The 23,720-nt window shown below is 38.9% G+C and overlaps 2 protein-coding genes across 3 annotated transcripts; one reads left to right on the plus strand and one right to left on the minus strand.

Annotated features, from left to right (window-relative positions):
• On the minus strand, positions 1-23,656 carry samd7 (sterile alpha motif domain containing 7). 2 transcript variants are annotated; one of them, XM_042498312.1, is made up of 10 exons: positions 23,562-23,656; positions 15,419-15,478; positions 6,391-6,525; positions 5,429-5,552; positions 3,811-3,935; positions 3,637-3,718; positions 2,161-2,825; positions 1,299-1,414; positions 1,098-1,208; positions 1-474 (listed from the first exon to the last, which is right to left on the minus strand). In XM_042498312.1, exons 3-10 carry the CDS (start codon positions 6,491-6,493, stop codon positions 238-240), a joined length of 1,563 nt encoding a protein of 520 aa, XP_042354246.1. In that variant the 5' UTR covers positions 6,494-6,525; positions 15,419-15,478; positions 23,562-23,656; the 3' UTR covers positions 1-237. The 2 variants fall into 2 exon arrangements, with proteins under 2 accessions (XP_042354246.1, XP_042354245.1); XM_042498311.1 differs by lacking the exon at positions 23,562-23,656 and adding an exon at positions 22,288-22,337.
• LOC121951829 (apolipoprotein D-like) lies at positions 13,270-20,926 on the plus strand. Its single transcript, XM_042498314.1, has 5 exons — positions 13,270-13,288; positions 19,125-19,258; positions 19,457-19,578; positions 20,475-20,563; positions 20,685-20,926. The coding sequence occupies exons 1-5, from the start codon at positions 13,270-13,272 to the stop codon at positions 20,924-20,926; spliced, it is 606 nt and encodes a 201-aa protein (XP_042354248.1).
• Positions 23,657-23,720: the final 64 nt, after the last annotated feature.

Consider the following 23,720-nt stretch of genomic DNA (forward strand, 5'->3'; position numbering starts at 1 on the left):
TCTTATTTTCTCGTAACTCCCATGAGTTTCACTCCAATGTTGTTAAAAATATATGTACATATATGTATATATGTGTAAAATACAAATATTAGGACACACCTGGGCCTAATGTGAACTTGTGCATTGAACATCCAGGTAGCAAATAGTAAAAAAAATCATCTTAATGTAAAGATCCATCACTGTTGCAGTTCAAGCCTGGTTAGATTTGCATCTGTCCACATTATCAGTGCTGATAAGTCAGGCTGTCTCACTACTGGCAGATGGAGGGGAATTGTTCTCCATCTCGTGCAGGTGCTCTGTGGATTTGAGGACATCGGGGTCTCTTGGACTTGCAATCATCTCCTCACTGTTGCAGTTCACAGGGGAGCCGATCTCTGACGAGCGGTCGGTGGGCTTCTCTGGAGTGGCCTGCAGGGTGGAGGTGGAGAGCGGCAGGTTCATCATGTACAACATGTTGCCCAGGCGCCGGGACACCTGCGGACGAACAAAGACAGTATTAGACATGTTAGTGTTCAAAACATGTGTCAGTCTCTAAAAGAAGTGATGCCCCTGTAAAGGACAGGAAGTGCCGCAGAGGATAGGAACAATTATCAACAACTGTGTAACAGAGCAATCAGTATAATGTTCCTCCCCGGGTGTTTTTCCACAGAAGAGATTTTGAAACGTCACACCACGAAAGGCACAGGTGCAAAATGAATGATGGCTGAGTTCAAATTAAGCTGCTCCACTGACTACGTTTAAGTGCACACAATATTTCTGCTTTTGCCCTCATTCCTAAAATACAATATACCTACCAACATGTTTACATGGCTGATGAAAATGAACAAATGTTCCTGTTTACATGCAGCGGTGCAAACTCTGATGAACATTCGCTAACATGTCGTTTATCTCATCAAATCAAACACTTGATTTCCTGCACTCTGGTAATATGTATACTCTAATTTGTGCCTTTTCTGCATGAGTTTATGGTGTAAGTGCCATTAATTTTGTCAGAATAAAAGTCCTCCGCTACTTACATGCTTTGACAAAGGACCCTCCTTTTATAATCTACACCTGCGCATGACTTCGAATGTTCAGTCAGAGTCTCTGTTTCCTACCTGTGAGCGAATCTTAAGAGCTGGTCCCAGTTTGAGCCCCATTGTGTCCAGCAGATGCTCGTCTGACAGGAGGGGCAGCGTCTCCCCGTCAATCATGTGGTCCTTGAATGTCTGCAGAGTGGAATAGCATAATGTTAGCACAAAAACACAAAGCAGAAAGAAGAAAGAAGAAGAAAGTTAGAGAAAATGGCAGGAACCTACCTGAGCGTATTCTGAACATGTTGGAATACTGTTGATAAAGTTGTAAACGTCATTCACGGTCCACTTCCTTATATCTTCAGACACATCATCGCCATTTAGAAAGAGATTGGGGGGACCTGGAGAAAAAATGTAACAAATATCTTTGTTAGTGTTGTAATAGACACATTAAATTAACCCAATAAGACCTGAATCTGTGTCAGAAAATCTGTGTCAGAAAATGAAATAATTAGGACGAAATGTCGAGAAAACTATATATTTTACACATATATGTGTGTATATGTGTATTTTTTTCTTTGCTTATATTCAGGTAATTCTAATTTTTGTTACATTGCTCATTGCCTTCTTCCCATGATTTTGAAATTTCAGTGAGAGAAGCTCATGCATGGAGCAATCTGCCTACAGTTTTCAGGGACTGTGACACGTAACATTTAGTTAAAAATAACCATAAATCAATGCTAAAAGACAATCAACTGTGTGACCATACTCTGTAACTAATTTACAACCTAAAGTCTGCCTTGTTTATATGTCTTATGTACGGTTGTCCCCTTTTTTCACACATTTGATGTGTTCATATTAAGTGTATTCTGTCTTATGTACTGTGATGTTGTTCCTGTTTTAATGTATTGTATTGTACTTTGTTATCTTTCTGTAGTTGTTATCACACCTGCGAGGGACTACAGTTTAAAAAGGGCAAAGCTGGCTAAACTGGCACGTTAACAGAAATATATATTAATGGACAATGTCCCTGTAATCTTAAATTGTATGAATGAATAAATAAATAAATAAAGTAATTAATTAAACCAGTTTGCTCAGGTTTCAAAAGGTTAATTTTCTATGTTTTCATTTATCTTCAGAAGCGTACCAGGTGGAAGGAAACCATTTCCGGGGACTGGGAACATGTAAGGCATGCCGCCAGCAGCGGAGGGATACATGAACTTCTCCTGGAAAGCCGAACACTGGCTGGACATGTCTTTATCAGCTGCACCGTTGTTGACCACATCTGGCCCGTCTTGACTGTTCACGCAGGCCTTACGCAGGCCCGGCTCGCCCTCTTTGTAGTTCTTCCTGCCTCCGGCGGCGAGTTCAGTGTCGATCTTTGCTTGATGATGCGTCTTGCTGGTGGGACACTCCTCCCCCATGTCCCCCTTCACCTCCACCTCTTTCTCCTCCCCTGATATGGCCCCGGGGCTCTGCTCTACACTCTTATCTTCAGTTTGGCCCTTCAGGTGGGCCATGTGGCTCTCTGCGCTCTTGTGAGCGGTCGGCCTCCTGCCGGCCCTGCGTCCGCGCTCTCTGTGCAGCGTGCTGATTGGCGGGTAAGGGCTGGCGGACATGAGGATGCTGTTTGAGTGCAGTTCGTCGAGGGTGGGACGGTGGACAAAGACGTCGTGGCCGTCGGGCATACGCTGGCGGCCTCTGAACGCCATGGGGTTGGAAGGGTACGACATTGGGTTATCGATTCCCATCAGCCCCTTCTGGTGGGCGTTCTCCAGCTCCTTCTGGTGCAGGATGGCGTTCATCTCCATTCTGAACACAAAGACACAAACATCAGACATATTTCTGAGTGATGATGAAGCCTCATTATCACTAGGGATGCATAATATATGTCAGTCTGATAAATTATCGGTCGATAATGGGACATTTTTATCATCATTCATTAATCTCATCATTAAAATTATAGCAGATAAACTGCACTGATAAGTCAGACTGCTTTCATTGACTAACAAGGGCAGAATCTGCACATCCTGACACAGTGGGACCAAGAGTCTCGTCTACACCCCAAAAACAAACAGTGACAATACAGCCTTGTTTTGACACTAAGGTGAAAGTTTTTATTGTTCATTTTGAAGTTTTTTTTTTCTTTTTTACCGTTAGCTATACATTTAAGACTGAAAATTACATAAAAGTCATTTTACTTCCACATGCTGGTATTTATTATGTTTATCTGCGTTGTAGGTTTTTATGGGGGCAGGGTCGTTGAGGGTAGGGCTCTTTTTCACAGCCTAAAGTTGGCAGAGATGGAAGATTCAAAGCAGTTTTTTGTTTTTGTTGTGTTAACAATAGAGTCGTTAGTTAGATTTGGTTAGTAGGTGCATAACCAAAACACAAAGTTTATTACAGATTCATGACTTGGAAAACGTAGCACATGCATCCCAAATTAATCTTCAGTTTCCCAGCTTTCAGATGGCGTAAACCACTATTATGTGTATGTGGGTCTCAGGGGGTTAAAGTCTGACAATGCATGAAATGTCTCCATTTTATTCAGCAAACTGTGATGTAGATCTGTGTGTGGGTGGGATATTTCTGTGAGATGATGATGATATTCTGTACGCATTACCTGGCTATGTTTTGCTTGTGGATGAGCTCCTGTCGCCGGGCAACTGTTTCCATGGGCTCCGAGGGCAAGAAGCCATAGCCGGCTGAAAGAGAAAAAGACAGATGAGCTGTTAATGCTCATTCACATTCCTGAAGGTGATGCAGACAGGCTGAGTGTACTTTAGGCTGAACTCACCGGCTCCAGGGAAAGCTCTGCCAGGCAGGACGTTAGCGTGGGGAGGCAGAGGAGGACCCAGGTGAGGTCCCATGTGCATCTGTCTGGCATCAGAAGTTACCATCTCCGAGGGGGGAACCAGCTCTCTGAGGAGGGAAAACACGGAAAATCAGTCATCTAGACATGAAATCAAGGGGCTGAACATTTATAGACATATAATCAGATTATCTAACCCTTTAAATGCTTGGTGGAGCACGTTTTCAGTCACTATATCTTACTGAAAAAATGTGCGCACTTGAAACCACTGGGTCAATACAACACCAACACAATACTGGACATTTTGCCGAAAACCTCAGACAATTTGTGTTTCTTTTTCATGTCACACCCAAAATAAAACATGTTATGGCTGCAAACTGTTATAATCTAGTCTAGCTTTACATAAACTCATGTCTGTAATTGTTTTAATGTTTTAAGGTGAGCTTTTGTGTCTAACATCAGTCAAAATAACCATATTTTAGTTTGGGGAAATAACACTAATGTAGGGTTTTCACTTGATTATTTTATATTTTATTTATTTTTATTTTTCCATGAACTTTCAACCTGATTGAGACATCTTTACCATTCAGTTTAGATATTTTGTGCTAAAACAAAATCCACCAGATATCTCTGTGTCTGTAAACGGTCTGCCTTTTCAGTTCGCCTCTTAAAGGAAGTTAATAACGAGAAAATCAGTCCGAACACGAGGGCTCAGTGTGGTAGGATTTTCAAACGTAGGCATATCTTTTGGCAGATAATTTTTTTAACTTTATACAAAAAACAAATAATTTTCTAAAAACATGCTCTACCAAACAGTTGATTTGACCTTTTATAAAGGTAGTGAAGCTAAGCTAATGTTATAAAAATTACCTATTTGCCACGTAATAAAAACACTTCTGATCATTCATCGCTGTAAAACGATACATATAATGTTATTCATTATCCATCCAAATAATACAGTTACAATTTAAAATCAAAACAACTTATGTATATTTACTGTTGTTAATATCCTATTTTTAATATTATTCCATTACATATTTGATGAGAAATTAATATGTATCATTTGTTTTTACCCAGTTTCTTTGACGTTTTAAAGTAGTCTTTCAGTAAAAATCTAGAATACATACGTGGAAACAATAATAGTTATTGTAATACTTCTAATTCAATGATATCATAATGATATGTTTTAGTATACCAACATATTACAAGCATTATAATAGTACATGGCTTGTAGTTGAGATTTTTTTCTTTCTGTTTTACAAATACGATGAAGCGAATTTACTGTGTAGAGTAGAGACCTATATTAAACAAGCTGTGGGGTCTGTGAAAAATTAACAAAACAAGAGATTGTTCCAAGGACATAATAAAAGCAAAGAAAAAACAACACATTTTTCTGAGTGAGGACATTAAAGAGTTAATAACTGCTATTTTATTGAAACCGAGGCATATTTTGACCTCAATGAAACATTTAATTCAACAGAAAAGACAGAAAAAGATGTTTCTCTCCAGCAGTCCTCTTCATTTATGCGGCTGTAACCGACAATTCTCAGGCGTTCCCCTCAAAGCTACAGTTTCAGTTTTCAGAGTGAATTCGGGTACCGACCTCTCCATGAAGCGAGGTTCGAACTGCGCTGGGACCCCCTGTAACCTCTGCTGCCCCTGAGCGAGGATCTGTGGAGCCATGGCCATCTGGTTCCTCATTATCAGCTCTTGCCTCTGCCTGAGCTCTGCAAGAGAAGAGAAAGCACCACAGGTCAGCCAGAAGCCAGTTTAGCCACAAAACCTGAGACGTGCACTGACTGGGAAAACTGGAGACTGCAGGTAACAGTTTACTAAAATCAATACAAGGCAGGCAGAATCACAGAGCTGGTTTAGTCTGCTCCAGATTAGAAAATTTAGATGGTGACAGAAAATGTGTAAATTAAAAAACTATGAATTTGGAAGAATAGGGGGGAATAATATGTCCGAGCCTCTTTCTCCTTTTTTCTGTGTAATAGATTTAAGGAAATGTGACATCTACATATTTAGCACACAGACAACACAAAACTCCAGAGGCTTTTCTGAAATTCACTTATGAGTGATTTGCATGTGAACAATAGAGTGTCAGGAACAGCATGTGCATGTGTATAAAATGTATTTTTTTAGGATTAATGTGCGTGTTTATGATTCATAAAACGTAATTACAACCCCCCACCACCTCCTCATGCATTTATTTTTTAATTTAATTTTTATCTATCTCTACTTTTTACTTAATTTTACTACATTGGCTGAGGGGATAAAGCAGGAACCCTTTGCCGCAGCAGCCTCGGGTTTGACTCCCGCTCAAGGCCCTTTGCTGCATGTCGTCCCCACTATCTCCCCATCATGCTACTGATCTATCCTATCTAATAAAAAGACAAAAATGCCCCCCAAAAAAATCTTTAATAAAAAAAATAGTGAAAAAATGATCAAATGTCAATATAAAAAAAAAAATCGATGAATTTAAACACATTTTATAAAAAAATATCACTTTTCTTGGACTCCTCTTATATTTAATGTTATTTCCTGCGTATTTTCATCTCTCACCTCCGGCTGACATGCCGTTGACCAGACGGTACCAGTGCTTCTCATCCAAAGCCCCCTGCTCTCCCATCGCTGTCATCTTCCTGAGCTGCTCCCGTGGGGTCATGACACACACGACCTTTGACCTCCACCTGAATACTGTGTAAGATTAAAAAGAGGGTCATTCCTACAAACTGAAAGAACTACTTTGACAGCCTGGTAACCATAATATTGCATGATATATAGTAAATTTGAAGTACATTTTCATAGAAAATTGAACTTGGGTGGATGTATACATGTTGTAATGTCTTATTATTGCCACCAGGGAGCGACAAATATTTACATTAAAGAGGCACTGAACTCCAGAAGAGGATGTAATCTCAATAAAATACTGAAAACAAGATTTGTCAGTGGGCAATGTCATCACATATTCAAGAAAACATAGGCAAAAAAGTATTCTATCAATCACACCTAATCTTAACGACATTAGTGGGCTGGTTTGTTGTTGCAGGTGTCATGTTCCAGATTGATTTAATTACCTAGTTTTTTTATTTATGTAAAGGGCAACTTTGGTATTTTTCAACCTGGATCCTATTTTTCCATGTTTTTGTGTATAAACGACTAATAATAATAACATTTAAAAAAAATAAATTCTTTTGAATTAATTGTAAAGTCCTTCGGTTAGTTTTTAAGGGCACTAAATGGCCTAAGTCCCTCTTATATCACAGATCATTTTTATCACCACAGACCCTGTTCTCTTCAACAGTTGCTCTTTTAACTATTCCCAAAGTCACTACAGAAACCTTTGGGAGATGCTTCTCTTACCTAAAATGGCCCTAAAATATGGATCACTCTGTCTTTAAATATTAGACCTGCTGGCTCACTGGAGAGTTTTAAACGACACTCTTTTAAATATAGCTTATAACTAGCAGCTGTCTGTTTTATTATTTTATGATTTTCTCTAAAGTTTTATTGAATGTTTGTATAGTTAGATTGTTTTTTAATTATCTGCTGTTTATTTCTGCTGCTGAATTATAAAGCACTATGTGCATGAATATTAATGATTCCATGTAATCTCTGCAGGCAGTTGAACACCGTTAAGTCATAAAAAGTGCTTGTTTTTGTCACTGACAGGCTCAGATTGTTATCCTAAGCGTCTGACAACAATATAGTAAGTTTCTACAGAGACAGACCTTCTTGTTAAAGAGTACAATCTTTTTTTATTTTCATTAAAATAAACATTTATTTTGTCCCTTATTTTGTCAACACATTTCATTAGAAGCTGTCAAAAACAAATTAAAATTCACAAAAACCATCTTGGCTTGTCTTTCTACTGTCCCAACAATTACCAACTCTGGTTTGGATGAAATAAATCCTTAATTCACCCAGTAAACTGTGAAAATATGCTGGCTCCATATTATGCTAAAATTACTGTTTATCTGAATGGAGTCTGGTGGGTTTGGCGATGGCGATTTTGGGGCTGTTTCTGGGTAAACAAAAGGGATCTTACTCTTTAACAGTTATTTATCTCTGTAGAGATCCTTTCCATAATGTTGTCAGACACTTATAATAATAATCTGAGCCTGTTGAAGGCAAAAACAAGCACTTTTCATAGATGTACATTGATGGTGCACAATCACCTGCAGCGCTTACAGCAGCCTGTTTCACCGCTGCCAGCTGCAGCCCTCTCGCTTTCAAAAGTTGTTGTTTCCATTAGGTACTTAGACACAAAAACAAAAAAATGGGAATATAAGGTCCAGGTTGAAAAGTTATCACTGAAAAATAAGTTAAATAAAAATATAAAAAACAGAGCCTAGAATAAAGTGCCAACATGGTATCAATGCACACACAGAAATTCAATCCCTAACCTTTGGTCCCTCCTTTTACCTCTTACCTCCATCCTGGCATTAAGCATTAATCTTAAAACCAACCTTAACCCTAACCCTCACTATACACCTAATCCCAAACTTAAATTTAACACTAAATCCAAATCCTAACCTTAATACTAACCCTTAAAACGTGCAAACCATCAGCAAAAATTCTCCTTGTTTGGACGATTTTTCTCATCTTTTCAAGTTTGCAACAACATTTGGTCCTCGTACGTGTAGTAATAAAAGGACACACACACACACACATACACACACACTCCAAATGGCCACATTGTTCTTGGCTGAGCCAGCAGCTTGTGTAAACAAGCCCAATCGACTTAAACACCTCCAATTAGCCTTCTACTCTGCAGAAATCCCATTACAAAATATGATACTGTAAACGACAGCACAATAATCCAGTTCTGCTAATCCAGTGCAATATGCTCCTGGGTGGATGAATCTGAATCTGCACACACAAATCCACCTCTTCAAGTGATATTAACTGATCATAACTGATGTTTGCAATGTTGTACAAACCGAATACCATATTTCCCCCTCCCCCAGAGAAATGCTGCTATAAGATTTGCCCTGAGGCCTCAAGCATTATCCACAGTCCCTCAAGTTCCCTCTGAAGCCCATCTAATCTGAGGGCTGTAATCCGCCTATTAGTCCTGCAACAGTCTGCTGGCTACATCTGCTGACCTGCCTGAGACCGCCCCGCTGGCCTGTCCAACCCCCTCCCCACCTTCCCAGGCCCCTGCTACCCCCAGGATCCTATTAGCTAAGTCCTGGCTATACAGCACTTTAAAGGGATGTGTTGGAGGTAATCCGCACGTTTAGAGTTTTACCCTCAGCAAACCTTGCCTGTAAGCATCCCGGACAATACACCCTAAGTGCTAAGCCTATTAGCCTCCATTAGCTCCCAGGATGTCCTAAAAACACCTTGGGGATAAATCTGGGGATGCAATCGGTTTATGTGGAGCTATGTGGTGCGAACACATGCACCCTACTTCCACCTACTTCTCTGTCAATGTCATAACGGCTAGCATCAGCAAATGAGGAGAAATGTATTTCAACATTTATGTGTCTGTAAATCCCGAGTGGGCACTAAGCTCTGAGCCGCAGGGCGTTGTGTAACCTATTATCGCCTGCACGTTCTCTCCACTGTGCATTAATGATTTACACTTTCACGTGTGATAAAAACAACTTATTTCAAGATGATGCAACTTTTTTTGAAAAGCTTACATACTTCTTATAAAGTAGAATAATCAAAATGTAAACAAATAAACAAATACAGAGGTTTGATCCTGAATCTCTACAAGAAAAAAAAGAGCCACAAACTGTAACAGGCTTTTGATTTAGGACAAGAGTGTTAAAACCGGACTGTGCCTCCCATGTATTAGCATTACATGCCAGCTGCAAAGATAGTTTTCAAAAAAATAAATATGCGTTGATCTTTGAAAACACTTTCTAAATATTTCCAGAATTCCCAAGACTCCAACCATCTGGATGAAAAAAGATGCAGTTTGTTGAACAATATAGCTGGGATTGACTAACCCAGTTGCTAGAAGTAAATGTTGGAATTTTATATGTTACATTCACATGTTTAATACATATCATATTAATGTTCCTAAAGTGAAGTAATAAATGAGCTGACTTTGTCATCTGGAATGGTGGATGGAGCGTCGCCGAGGCAAGACGTCAACCACCGAAACTGGTTGTGTTTTAGCAAGTCATTGCTGTGTTTGTTTTTTTTTTTTTTTCACTTTTAAGTTTTAAATGTGGGCTTATTGTAGCTGCCAGTCGGTGTTTCTCCAGCAGTTTTTGAAGCTTCAAATGTGGGTGTTTTGAAGAAACCAGTGTTTTTCCAACAGCTTTTAAGCACCAAACCTGAGTGTTTTGTAGCGACCTGTCTGTGTTTTTCCAGCAGCTTTTTAACCTCAAAATATGGCTGTTTTATAGCAAACAGTGTTTCTCCAGCAGTTTTTAAAGCTCCAGACGTGGGTCTTTTGTGGTGACCTGTCAGATGTGATAGTGCTATGAAACAAGGTTGTTTTTTTTACCAAGACATTTCTGCTTTTCCAGCCTGGATTGCGCCCCCAAGCCAGGTATTTTAATCCAAAACATGACCTTTTCCTTATCATAACCACCTGGGTTTTGTGCCTTAACCTTAGTGTTGTCAAGGTGTAAAGTTTTCAACATATCTGCTCCATAATAACACGCAAGTGTAACATCTCTGTTGTTTGTAGGAACATACAATGCCATTTTTTCCCCTCAATTGGGTTGCAGTTACAAAACTGTATATAAAATGTTTTTTGTAAAACTCAAGCAAAATATTAACATATCATTATTATTTTGTATGGAAATGTGAAACATTCAATTCAGTCAGTTTTATCCATGTAGCCTAATATCATAAATCACAATTTGCCTCACATGGCTTTACAACATACAACCTTCCTCTGTCCTTGGACCCGAACAGTTATATTTGTAAAACAACAAATGTTGTTGTTGAAACCTGCCTTCATGAGCTCATAGTCCAACAGGACAACATTCAACACAACACATAGCCCACTTATAATAAAACTCCTGTATAGATATAAACACATTAACATAAATGAAAGATTAGCTAAAGACTTAATACCTTAAAGTATGAGAGGTTTGCTGGTAATTTTGAATCGTTTCAAATTGTGTAAAAAGATCCGTCTACTATCTTTGTTTGGATTAAGAAATAGAATTGCAACATGGGTTAAAAAATAGTTTTCCTTGTGCAGCAGACACAGTATTTGTTTTTAATCCAGATAATTCAATACGTCTTTAATGATCTTATAAATATCAGCATCAGTAACAAGTATTTATGAAAAACAACTTTTTTTGTTTTTTTGCTCCTGCTTAGCAGTGTTTTGATTCTTTCACAGTATTTATACCTTCTTTATATCAAATAAGAAATGGAAAAACTCAACTCAACTTCCGGCCACCTGCAGGCTGAAAGTTGAGTATCACTAATAGTGTGCCAGGTGGACCACCAAAATCTTTTGATTCACAATAAAAATAAATTGATTAACTCAGGGAATTTTGTTTTTATACGTTGGAAATAAATATGGTGCCGTATTGCATATAAGAGTATCAAAATAGAGCTTGTTAATCCACAGGCCCCAGAGTTTCAGGATAAGTTTTGATTTTCCATAATTCCTAGAAACTGACCCTTGGTCTCCTGTCAGTGGCCCCCGGAAATGCAAGTTCCCTGCATTAAGGCCTGTTTAGTCACAGCTAACACTTTGATTAGCTTTCGCTTTAAGTCTTTTAAGTGAAGTTTTAGCCAGAGACTTAATGTGTACAACATCTTTAAACCTGACCTAAAACTTCTTACAGAATCTCACATTAAAGTTTGCATTTTGTGAGCAAAACTATCATTTACAGGTAAAAAAAACTTGTCTCATATTTCCTCCACAAACAGAGGCCACAACGCAGCTGCCAAATCCAGGGATTGGACTCCTTGGATTTGCTGTTGCCTGGTTAATCTCATTACAAGAATGAATTAAAGGGAAAAATTGCTGACGACTTAGATGGAGCCCCGAGGAGGTCATATCAGACAAGACAGAAGTATTGTCTAGTCCCTCCTAATCCGCCCTCACAAAACATGCTAAACCGTGTCATATTCTGTCAGTTACAAGAAGCAGATTAGACTTTATGAGTTGTAAGTGGCATGCTGCAGGTATTGATTTAAGAATAATTTATGGTGTCATAAGCTCATATGATAAAAAAAGATAACTGAAAAGGCTAAAACTACATATAAATCAATATGTATATGTAAGTAAGCATTTTAATGTAAAATCATTGCAGTTTGATAAGAACCAAAGATTAGTTCATCAGGTATTTTAGCATTATTTTCATTTCAATAAGCACTATTTACAGAATCTGGGCTAATTATTAGGTTAATTAAACAGATTTCAAGGTTGTTTCTCTAATCGCATTTGCCTTTAGATTAATCACTTACTGAGGGATCAGTAGCCTTTTATACAGTTTACTGCGCACATTATGCATGACAAGATTTACCATTTGAAAGTTTTACAGCATTGTGATGCAAATATTCCTTCCTGTGGATGGATTTTAAACTTGGTAATGGTTTTATTTTTGCTTCAGAGACATATTATACACTGGAAGAAACGCAGTAAATGTGATTTAAAGCAACTAAAATAAAACCTAAACAAATCAGTCACATATTGAGAAGTGCAAGAGGATAGTTGGAATATTAAAAGAGGAAGTTTTAATGGACTTACCTTCAAGTTCACACCAATGAGCAGAGCTTGGAACTGGTTTTGTCCCAATTCAGGTAAAAAAAAAGCAAATAAAAAGCCTCTGAAAAGCTGACTGACTGCCTCTCTCTTCACTGTCCCTCTTTCCAACTAAACGGCCTCCCGCTAACCAGCCAACTGGTCTGAGCACTGCCAGCTAACTGCCTTAACTAAAAAAGACCTTTAAATACCGATTCATTTCATCTCCATTAGATGGCCTTATCTCCTGCGGTAAGCCCTCCCTGTCCTGACATCACTATGATCTCCATCCAACTGCTCACCGCACCTTGCAACTGATGTGTAATTACTGAAGCAGCACTGGTCCTAAGCATGGAGCGCTAAACCTCTTTCAACGTTTACCTCACTAATCCCTTGTTAGCACTTTAGACCATAGTTAAGACACCTAAATGCTTAGCTTCCTTTTCCAGTGGCAAAATGTCCAACCCCTCCTTAGCAGCTCTATGGCCACCTGCTGAGAAGCTCCACGATGCTGCTTGTAGACTTTAAAAAAATCCAACAGATCAGTCTTGTTTTTGTTTTTCCTCACTTGTCTAGTTGGGGTGTCAGAGGTATTGTGCTCCCCAGGGTGCCAAAGGGTCGACCCAAACATGCTTGATGGTAATTTGCTAGAAATCCGACTAAATGTTGGCCGGATGATCCTCTCAGACCTCTTAATCTGACAGTTTGTGCTCACCAACCGCTTACTGCATGGGCCTGCACTTCATTGAATGATGTTTTTCTTAATGCCAGGCTGGCAGAAAGGTGTGCGCAGTCGGGGGGCTGATGGTAATTGTGCTAAAAAGCAGACATGATATGAAGGATGGGGGGCAGTGTGGTGTTTCTGTCTCCTTGAACAGCCTGCAGGTCAGTACAGAGCTCTTGGAGAGTTGAGTCAACACAAAGGTCAGTGAACCCTTGTTGTTTATCATATACATGCACATAAACACTCAGCTGCCAGTTTATTAGGTACACAATTAGCTAAAGCTAATGCAGTCTAATTCAATAGTCCTGCAATAAATCCCTCCTTCATAAACTGTAGTTTGCAGAGGTGTTTAGGCTGTAGTTTGCAGAGGTGTGTACTCAAGTCATAAATTTGATGACTTTAGACTTCATTGAAAAAAAAAAATCATTGCAACTCAATGTGGACTTCAACACCAATGACTGACTTGACTTGGACTTGAACCTTCTGTCTTCAAAATACTTGATACCTTCCCCCAATCCCACAGATCAAAAACTGTTATTTAAAAAGTGTGCCACGAACACGGACTTAAAAAATAATGGACATAGCCACCGTGACGTCACCCACTGGTTAGTGGATTGCTGTTTTGACAGCCCGTTCTCATTCCCAAGTTGTTTAACCGTTTGAAACCTGGGTCAATATCACTCTTCTTGCGTTGCATTCGGACACCTTTCCCCAAGCATTTAAAACTTTTAACTCCAAGCAAATTGGTTCAATTTATTTATTTTTTTTAAAAAAACACAGGAAAAAAGGCAAAGAGCGATTTGGCAAGAAATTACAAAATTGCTAGAAATTAGTAGATTTGGAAAATTGTTTTTTTAAAAAAAGCTAATTAAAAGCGTCCAAAGAGCTATATACTAATAAATTGTCATAATACTTAATATAATTTTTCTAAATTTTATAAATTTTAAATGATTTTTATGATATTTTCTTTTTTTTGTTTCTTTGTTTTTTTTGTAATGTACTCTTCTGTATTTTATTTTATTTTAATTATTCATTACTTATCTAATTTTCGGGTAATCTACTTGTACTCTTGAAAAAAATCAAGCCAATATGCCAATGTTTCAACATTTGTTCAGTGATTTCAGTGTCAGTGACTGACACAAGAAGGCATCTTGGGGCTGTGGAGGAGCGAGAGGCGGCTCGGACTCACAGACTGTAGCAATGACTCTCAGACAGCCTGTCACACAAGCGCACTTATTTATGTGCAACTTCAGGCAGAGTCGTCATTAATGTTGAAATTAGCTGCAGAAACCAAAACCGTTTTTGTACCAGATTAAAAACTTCTGCTGTAAAGCTGGGCATTTTAACATGGGGGTCTATGGGATTTTACTCTGTTTCGGAGCCTCGAATGACCAGTCGAAAAAGTTTTTGGACATTTTTCTATTGAATTCATTTTTTTGTGGCCAATTTGTGTTTTACAAATCTGATAAAAGGCATTTACTTTATTTTCATCTTCCCTTTGATCTGCCACCTCATACAAAAACATGCTGCACTAAGGACTGGAGGACACTGAAGTCACTGTCATGTTTCCCCAAATTATGTCCCGGTGACGAGCGCCATACAGCTAATTATTCTGCAGCACAACATGAAGAGCTGCACCTGGTCGTCAACAAAGCTTTGGTGCTCTGTGACATTCAAATGACGCTCATTTGGTATTGAAGGAGGTCTACTGTGTGCCAGGAAATCACTTTAACACACCATTAGGGTGCATTACATTACACATTACCCCAAAATCAGGCTTTTACCCTCAGCGTGCTGCAGCACAGATACACAGACACATTATAATGTGTCAGTGTGGAAGGTTTCACCTCTCTGCAGTCGTCCAGGTATGTTGATGTGGTTCTCTGCAGGCAGCAGGGGGACCTGGTGTGGCCTCACGCTGCTATAGCATAATTATGGAGAGATGTCATTCTGCACACCATAGAAGTGGCCCGACCATTAGCTTTAATAAGCTGTGTCATTTGGCTGTGACCTCTCACTGAGACCTGCTGCGGCTGGATGTGTGTGTTTGGTTTGTTGGAGGGACGCTGTTTCTGAGCACCAACAGTCTTTTATAGTCCCATTCATTCTAGCATTTGTTTTAATAGTTAGTGAACCTCTTAAAGTAATAGGTCACCCACAAAATGATAATTAGTAGATGAGTTACTCACCCTGTGTTACGTTGAATATGTGAAGAAAACGTTGTTTTTCTCATATGCATCCCTGGTGAACTAAAAATCAAAAAATGGAGAAAAATTAGGATTAATCGTAGTAAATGGGGTCCATGTTTCACAACAGCAAAACTATATTAAAGCATCTGTTTACAAACTATCACACAGCTCATGAAGTATATTCTAAAACTCGTATGGTCAGTATTTCCAAACACATGCATTTCCTCTAAAACCACATTTATACTAAATATTTCTAACACTGCATATAAGTAACTCATCAGGGCTCGCTGTGCATTTGAACTCTGCTTGTGCATTCAATGGAGGCCAAAGAAAAAAAAAAAAAACAGAGAGCAAAGGGTGCTTGTCAAATATAAACCAAGACTATCTTATTAAGTTGCATATTTCTTGCCTCAAATGTTTTTAGAAACATGTTTTAGCTTACCATTTAACTGTTATACAAAATAACCATTGTGTCACATATCAGTTTGCATTATTTGATCCACCAGCAGGAGCGTTTTTTTTTGGGCTGGTGAGCAAAAGCAAATCCCTTTTTCTGCATTTTCTCTGGTTATGTAGCACCAGTTTCAAAAGAATTTGCTTCTTTCTACTGCAGAAGATATCCTAGTTTCATTAAAAGGCCACCCTTACAGCAGTGAAATACTTCTTTAGTTTATATTATTGTGTGAATTTGGTGTTTAAAATGCTTGGTTTGGATTCAGCAAAGTCACACAAAAGTAAAGTCAAATTACTGTTTTTGTCAGTGGAGTCTGGTTTTGAAGTTGGGTCTCACTTTGTGTAAGAGTTTGTAAATGAATGTTTTGATAGTCAAAAGTTTTGCTGTTGTTAAACAGATTTCATTCCCATTCATCAAGAAGTTTCTCAATTTTTTGGATTCTTCATTCACTGTCAGGGCATACGAGAAAAACACAGTTTCTTCCTGCATTGAAAATAACACAGAGTGGGTAATTGTTATACAAATAATCATGTTGTGGGTGAAGTATTCTTGTAAATGTTTTCTCTTTTGGTCTATTTAATTTATACTGAGTTGCAGCTACATCCCTGTTTTGTTAACAAGCCCACTTACTTCACTGAGTTTTATTACATTCACTAAACACCTCTAAAAGAAGACATTTCCTTTGTTTTTTTCTGCAGGATACAAGCAGGTTGATCATTTTTCCTGAAAAGAGACTACTAAAGGACTTAGGAATTAAGTGAGCAGAGCTTTAGGACATCTAAACCGCTAATTTAGGAATCTCCTAGGTGTAAGCTTTTTATAACGGATTTCTGTTCGTCTTGTGTGCACCCAGCATTATAGAGTCACAGTGAGGCGAACGGATCAGAGCAGGTTTAACCTCCAGAAACAGGCTCGGCTATAAATTCACTGACTCAGAGCAAACAACCGTCCATCTTCTGATTACAGAAACAATCTGGTGTCCGGATCTCCTGCATTTCCTGTCTTCTTCCCCATAGAATGACAAAGCTGTAAATCCCTCAGAGGTGAAGCATTACGTCTTTTACACTCAGTGGAAAGCTTGTTTAGGCCTTGATTACCGTGAGATCCTGGGTAGTAGGATTCTTCGGGATAAGGAATCCCTGAAATAACTGGCAAAGCCTTAAGATCCTAGTTGTACTACATTCAGGAACTACCCACTGACACAGTGAAAGTCTTTTATGCAGTGGTGAAGGAAGTACTCATACATTTAACTTCAGTAAAAGTAGCAATACTGCTCTGTAAAATACACTGTTCCAAGTAAAAACCACTATTCATTATAGATTATAGTGTAAAAAAGTAAACAACAACAGCAATTAACATAAATGTTCAATTCAGGATTTAATGCCATCTAGTGTTGAGGCTGTGGACCTGAAACTTCTCCTGAAGCGTGCGCCAAGCGTGGAGAGCTATAGAAGGCAGGTTTTCATTACAGATTTGTGCTTTAGCAATATTCTCGAAATGTTGATAAAATACAATTAAGAAATAACTGTGTTTCCATTGAGTGATGTTATGCGACTTCTCTCACATTAACATTCCAAGACGCATGGCGGTACATGTTCAAAACATTAGCGGGTTTATTTCTTCCGCAGCCACCGCACAAGCGAAGATGGCGTGTTAGGTAAGAGATAACAGGAAGGCAAGCCCCTTATATGTCGGAGCGACCACATATGAGGGATTTCTGGGAGGTGATAGTCCACGATTTCACAGAGGAATTGTGGATTCAAAACTTCTTGATGATCCACTCAACTTTTGAAGACTTATGCGATGCTGTAACACCTCTTGTAGCAGCTGCTGTATTTATGCCCGAGGGAGATCGTTCCTACCAACAAGCACATAGCCCTAGCATCATGTGACCTATGAATGCCGAAGGATATTTTTCCGCTGCAGTTTCGTGAAATATGGCTTTTTCAAATCACCTGAAATACTACCTCATGCAAGCGTAAGAACTTTTTTGTGAAAAAAATGTTTTTTTTGTTGGGTTTTGTTCCCAAACCCAACCAAGATAAACATAATGTTTTTACAATACAAAATCAAAAAACTGATTTCAACATATTTTTCTTTTATTCTCTGATGCTCTGAATAAGTTGCTAAATTTATCACCAGTCACCTCTTATGACTAAAGCAGCTGAGAGTGTCTGAAAAGTTACTAAATCTTGCGAAAGGGTTGAGTTAGCAACACTGACAAAAATTTGTGAGCAGTTTCATGTAGGAACTATTTTATTTCTACCAAACTACACTCATCAACTGTATTGCTGCACAGAAGGAAGCGTGCATCTACGTTACAACACACTCGAGGAGGATGCCGTTTGACGCTTACATCTCGCTCGAACACGAGCCCCTCGTCCGTGCACACTTCCCCCTGTGCTGCAATACAGTAAAGGTGTACTTTAGTAGAAAGGAAAATAGTTCCTACATGAAACTGCTTACGCAAGAGGTGTGTATTATTTTGAGTAACCAGGTAATGATTTCTGGAAAGAGACACTGGTGGCACTTTTAGCACCACAAGCCGAGCGCCATCTAGTTCCATTATATTGGAGAGGAGGCAGACATCTGTTCGACTGATATCTCCAACACTCGATAACTCACACCAAAATACTCCAGACTGATAAATAACACTAGAGGTAAGAGGAAAAATATATTTTAAATATATTTTTTTAATTTCTTAATAATTGCCCCACAAAATGTGCTATTCCAAAATGAAATTAAAGATAAATCACTAAATTGTATTATAATCCATCTACAGAAGAGTCAGCAGGATTCATTTTCTGGGTAAAAACTAATACTCGTATAAATTTTGATGTTAATCCATGAGTCAGTTGTTGAGACATTTTAATCTTGAGCAAAGAAATGGACTGATTAACATCACCATCCAAAAACTACTACTATTTGCTTAATTTCCAGGAGGCTGTTAGCGTCAGCAGCACAACAGTTATCTAACATTTACACCAATCGTCAATCACCTCTTCATCTGTCAGGGGCCTCTTTAAACACAAAATGTGAACAGGTGCCTATTCTCACAAAATCTTCTCAAAATACCCTCACATGTAAATATGAGGGAGGGCGCTGAAAAACACGGTCACTGATCTATAAAAACCCCATCAAAACTCCGAACATCACTTCTACCCAGTAACACAGGTAAGAAAGTCACGTGTGATGTTCTTCTTTTTTCACCTGCATCAATTTTTCTAATGTATTTACATTTTTTTTGTTCAGGTTGTGGAGAAAAGATGAACGCCATCCAGGTGATTTCCCTCACTCTGCTGTCCGCTCTGGCGGTCAATGCTCAGGTCATCAGTCCGGGAAGATGCCCCAAACCTGCCGTTCAGGCAAACTTTGATGCCGCCAGGGTGAGCACTAAACCTTTATATATTCTGTAGAGAAACCAGGCAGCATGTGTTTCACTTTCTTTCATCTAAATTACAGAAGTTTACAAATTAGGCCTTCTGGGGCGACCATTTCTCCCAGTACATAAAGATTGCACTTAATGCCTCAAGATTCTGCAGCTCTTCATCAACAACAACTTATTCCTTGTGTTTCCTCTGCAGTACCTTGGTAAGTGGTACGACATCCAGAGACTGCCTCACACCTTCCAGAAGGGCGAGTGCTGCACTGCCACCTACAGCCTGAAGAGCCCCGGAGTCGTTGGTGTCCTCAACAAGGAGCTGCTGTGAGTACTCGCCTACATCTAAATACATTTTATTATTAAAAGTACTCTGACTTCTAAAACTTGCTTTTCGGAGCAACAATTAAACATACAGGAGGTCTATTTTAACTTGCTTATTTTTATGTTTTTATGTCTGTGAGGCACTTTGTAAATTCTTTCTTGATATGTGCCATATAAAAATAATATATTTTTTTTAAATAACAGATTTATCATTATTATTATTATTATTATTATTATTATTATTATTACTATAATACATTCCTCCCAGCAATTTACCAATTAGTATTTTACTGGATAAGTTAAAAAAAAATTTATATTAAATTTAATTAAAAAAAAAAAATGAAAAAGTTTTGCGCCTCCTGTAATAGTTACATTTCTGGCAATAAAATTACTAACTCTAACTTTCATAAAATGCTTTTAATTACAGTTTTTCTTTTTGTTTTATGCTTTTATACGTTTGATTATTCTTAAATTTTTATTCAACATCTTTTATCTTGGTTTCTATTTCTTGAGCTTATTCAGTTTTTGTAATTGCACTCCGTATTTAAAAATATGTTAAATATGATTTGAAAAAAATTTAACGATTTAACATACAGCAACGTATTGCACTGTGTATTTTTATGTTTTTATGTCTGTAAAAGACTTTGTAAATGTGTTCTTGATATGTTTTGGTTTGGTAATGGTTTAAAATAAAATGGGCATCAATAATAACATTCCAAATACATAATGTATAATTATATAACTCTTTGAAAGGGATCATTCTACCTAATAAGTATTTTACTATAGTAATATCTTGAATGTAGAACTTTTACTTGTATCGAGTTATATTATGAGTACTTCTTCCACCACTGGTTGTTTATGTAAATGTTCATAATAATATTTTGTACTGTTTTTTTCAGTGCTGATGGGACCATTAGCAGCATCAGTGGCTCTGCATGGTCTAAAGACCCAGCTGAGCCTGCCAAGCTGCAGGTCTCCTTCTTTGAGAGTAAGGACTCCTGAATTTATTACAAACCTTGGACATTTTACAATTCCAGCACTTGAAGTTGAGTCTTTTGAAAAAACTTTTAAAAAACCTTTTCACTTGCCTGTCCTCTCTACACCTCCAGACTCTCCCCCTGCTCCTTACTGGGTGCTGTCCACCGACTACGACAACTACTCTCTGGTCTACAGCTGCACCGACCTCGGTGTGCTGCACGTGGAGTTTGCCTGGATCATGAGCAGGCAGCCCACCCTGCCCGAGGAGACCCTGGAGGAGCTGCACAGCACCCTGTCCTCCATCGGAGTCAGAGTGGACAAGCTGCTCACCACTAACCAGGACGTAGAGTACTGCAGCGCCATGAACCAGTAAACAGACTGAGATGTGTGGTGCTTCTGAAGTACCTCTCACCGTTTGCCTCATGCAAAGTCAATGCAATAAACTTATTCAAACATTAGTGCAGCTTTTGGTGTCTTCTTGACAACAGCAGCTTGTCTCAGTATTCTTTATTCATTTGTGAATTATTCTACCTTACTGGATTTTTTTTTTATAGTGGCATGTTTTTGAGTATAAACAGTAACAATTATTCTCTTTGGGCTTCCTGGTGACTACTTATTTGCAGAATACAAACTTTTAATAAATAACTTATATCACACTGTAATGCCATTGTTAACAAGTATTATTTATTAATGTAACTATCAAAAACTATAAATCCTCCTGTGTGCACCCTTAAGTGAAGGCTGCTATAATCTCAGAATACTGAGATTATAGCAACAAAAACACTGTTGTAATAAAATAAAATATGTTGTGATAGGAAAAATTATGATTGGTGACAACTACTGTACTTAAAAAAAACCCACTTAAAATGTTCTTGTACCTGCCTACAGGTCTGTGAGGGATTTTGGGCCCCATAAAAAGATATCACAACACAAGCCTGGGACCCAATCAACCCATTCAAAGCTTTAGATAACTTTACCTTTGCAATACTGTACTGTACTGTACTCCACATATTTAACACATATACTCAATGTTCATATATATATATATATATAATTACAAGGTTCTCATGATGTGTTCAGTGTAAAAAAATGTAGTTTTAGATGAGAAACTTGAATGAATTAAGTTGTTTGTCAGAGAAATTTGTTGTTTTTCAGTATAATATAAAATAGATATTAGAGAGAGGGAATTATGATATATATTACATAGGCCTAAAGAAAATGGTCTTTTAAAGCAGTTATTTTTTTCAAAGGTTGTTTCTTATAGTTGTTTCAAAGATGGTGTAATTAAGGGCTATATAATGTTAAGTTATTTTAGTTAGTTATTTTTTGACAGTGTAGGCTTTTTGTTTTCCTGGCACAAAAGAATAATAATAATAATAATAAAATCAATTTAAAATTAAAAAAAAAAACCAAACAGTATAACAACATATAAGTAAACATATGTTATTGGGATGCCTTGCCAGGGGCACCAAATATGCTAGAACCACCACTGCATATAAATATTTTTTCTATTCAATATAATGACTACTTGTTACTTTTTATAGTTTAAATACTTCTGGACTTTTATTTGAATAACATAATGAATTCAGGATTTTTCTTGTAATGGAGTACTTTTTTTACTGTGGTATTTCTACTTTTGAGTAAAACATGAGTACTTCTTTCAGCACTGGTAGAAGTTTGATTCTTTCATAACCAAACTTTCCGTTACTGTCAGCTGACGTGTGATTTGCTCACCTGGTTCATCGGTAGGGCGGCTGTGGGGAGACAGGGCTGCTGAGGAGCTGCATCTGTAGTTTGGCCGGATACCAGGCAGCAACAGGGAAAACTGATTTAGCATGAATATCTTACTAAAAATGAGAGCGTATTTTACGGAAACGGATTAGGGCCATTTATGATGGTGAAAATAATTTTGGGCAAATCGAGATTAAAGTCGAAATGACGAGAATAAAGTTGAAATTTCGAGAAAAAAAAAGTCGAAATAACGGGATTAAAGTCGAAATTTCGAGAAAAAAAAGTCGAAATGTCGAGAATAAAATTCGTAATATAATTTCGAGATTAAAGTCGAAATTACGAGAATAAAGTCGAAAGGAGAGCGGAGAGCCGCGCCGACCTCTGTGTACTTGCCCGGCGAGGGCTGCTCGTGGCCGGGGTGATGGCGGCGGGGAGGTGCCCCTCTCCTGTCTCCCAGGGGGAAGCTCCGGGGAGCCGCACCGACCTCTGTGTACTTGCCCGGGGAGGGCTGCTCGTGGCCGGGTGCTACTACCGAGGCTCCCCGGGATGAATTTCCATCGTTTTCCCCTCCTCCTCACCACCAGGCTATTCAGCATGACTCTGCAGAATCGCAGAGTCAGGCTCACCCTGACCCCGGCCTGGCCTCCGGGACACCCGCCTCGATCCCAGCCCACCCTGGGGGTCTCGTCTAACCCCCAGAGCCAGCCGTGGCTACATCAAGAGAGTCAAAGTTACTCCCGCACTTTAGCCGCGACTGCATTGAGGGACCCCTGCCCGCCCTGCGTACCCTCCCAGCCGGGCCAGATCACCCCGAGCTGGGCCTCCGGCACCCCCGCCTCGATCCCACCACGCCCTGGGGGTCTCACCTCCCACCACTCTGTGCTGGCTGGTGGTGGCGAGGAGGAGGGGAGAAAACGTTGGAAATTCATCCCGGGAGCACCGGTAGTAGCACCCCGGCAACGAGCAGCCCTCCCGGGGCAAGTAAACAGAGGTCGGCGTGGCTCTCCGCTCTCCTTTCGACTTTAACCTCGAAATTATATTACGACTTTATTCTCGACATTTCGACTGTAATCTCGAAATTTCGACTTTATTCTCGAAATTTAAACTTTATTCTCGTCATTTCGACTTTAATCTCGATTTGCTCAAAATTATTTTCTCCATCCATAAACGGCCCTAATCCGCTTCCGTATAGCAATTTAGGCTAACACTTCGTGGAGCAAATTTAGCTTATTTCAATATGGCCGAACAGGTTAATTCCACCACTCACAGTGACCCACCTTTCTCTGTGAAGAACAAGGTGACATGCTGTCGCCCTTTCTCCGGTCTCTTTTTGTTTTTGGTGGCCAAACTTTTCTCTTAGACGCTGTTATTTGAGGGTCATGAGCACCGACTCACTTAACTGTTAGCAACAACCGTTAGCGCCAGGTGTATCTGCA

This window comes from Plectropomus leopardus, chromosome 12, assembly GCF_008729295.1.
Source record: "Plectropomus leopardus isolate mb chromosome 12, YSFRI_Pleo_2.0, whole genome shotgun sequence".
Taxonomy (NCBI): domain Eukaryota; kingdom Metazoa; phylum Chordata; class Actinopteri; order Perciformes; family Serranidae; genus Plectropomus; species Plectropomus leopardus.

Bases quoted from the DNA above. Each gene is read 5' to 3' on its own strand.
- samd7 (XM_042498312.1), bottom strand. From the start codon at position 6,493: ATGACCCCACGGGAGCAGCTCAGGAAGATGACAGCGATGGGAGAGCAG. The intron at 5,553-6,390 runs GTGAGAGATGAA...CTTCTCTTGCAG, and splicing joins CAACGGCATGTCAGCCGGAG to AGCTCAGGCAGAGGCAAGAG. The intron at 3,936-5,428 runs GTCGGTACCCGA...TTCCCTCCTCAG, and splicing joins GAACCTCGCTTCATGGAGAG to AGAGCTGGTTCCCCCCTCGG.
- LOC121951829 (XM_042498314.1), top strand. The intron at 19,579-20,474 runs GTGAGTACTCGC...TGTTTTTTTCAG, and splicing joins GTCCTCAACAAGGAGCTGCT to TGCTGATGGGACCATTAGCA. The intron at 20,564-20,684 runs GTAAGGACTCCT...CTACACCTCCAG, and splicing joins GCAGGTCTCCTTCTTTGAGA to ACTCTCCCCCTGCTCCTTAC.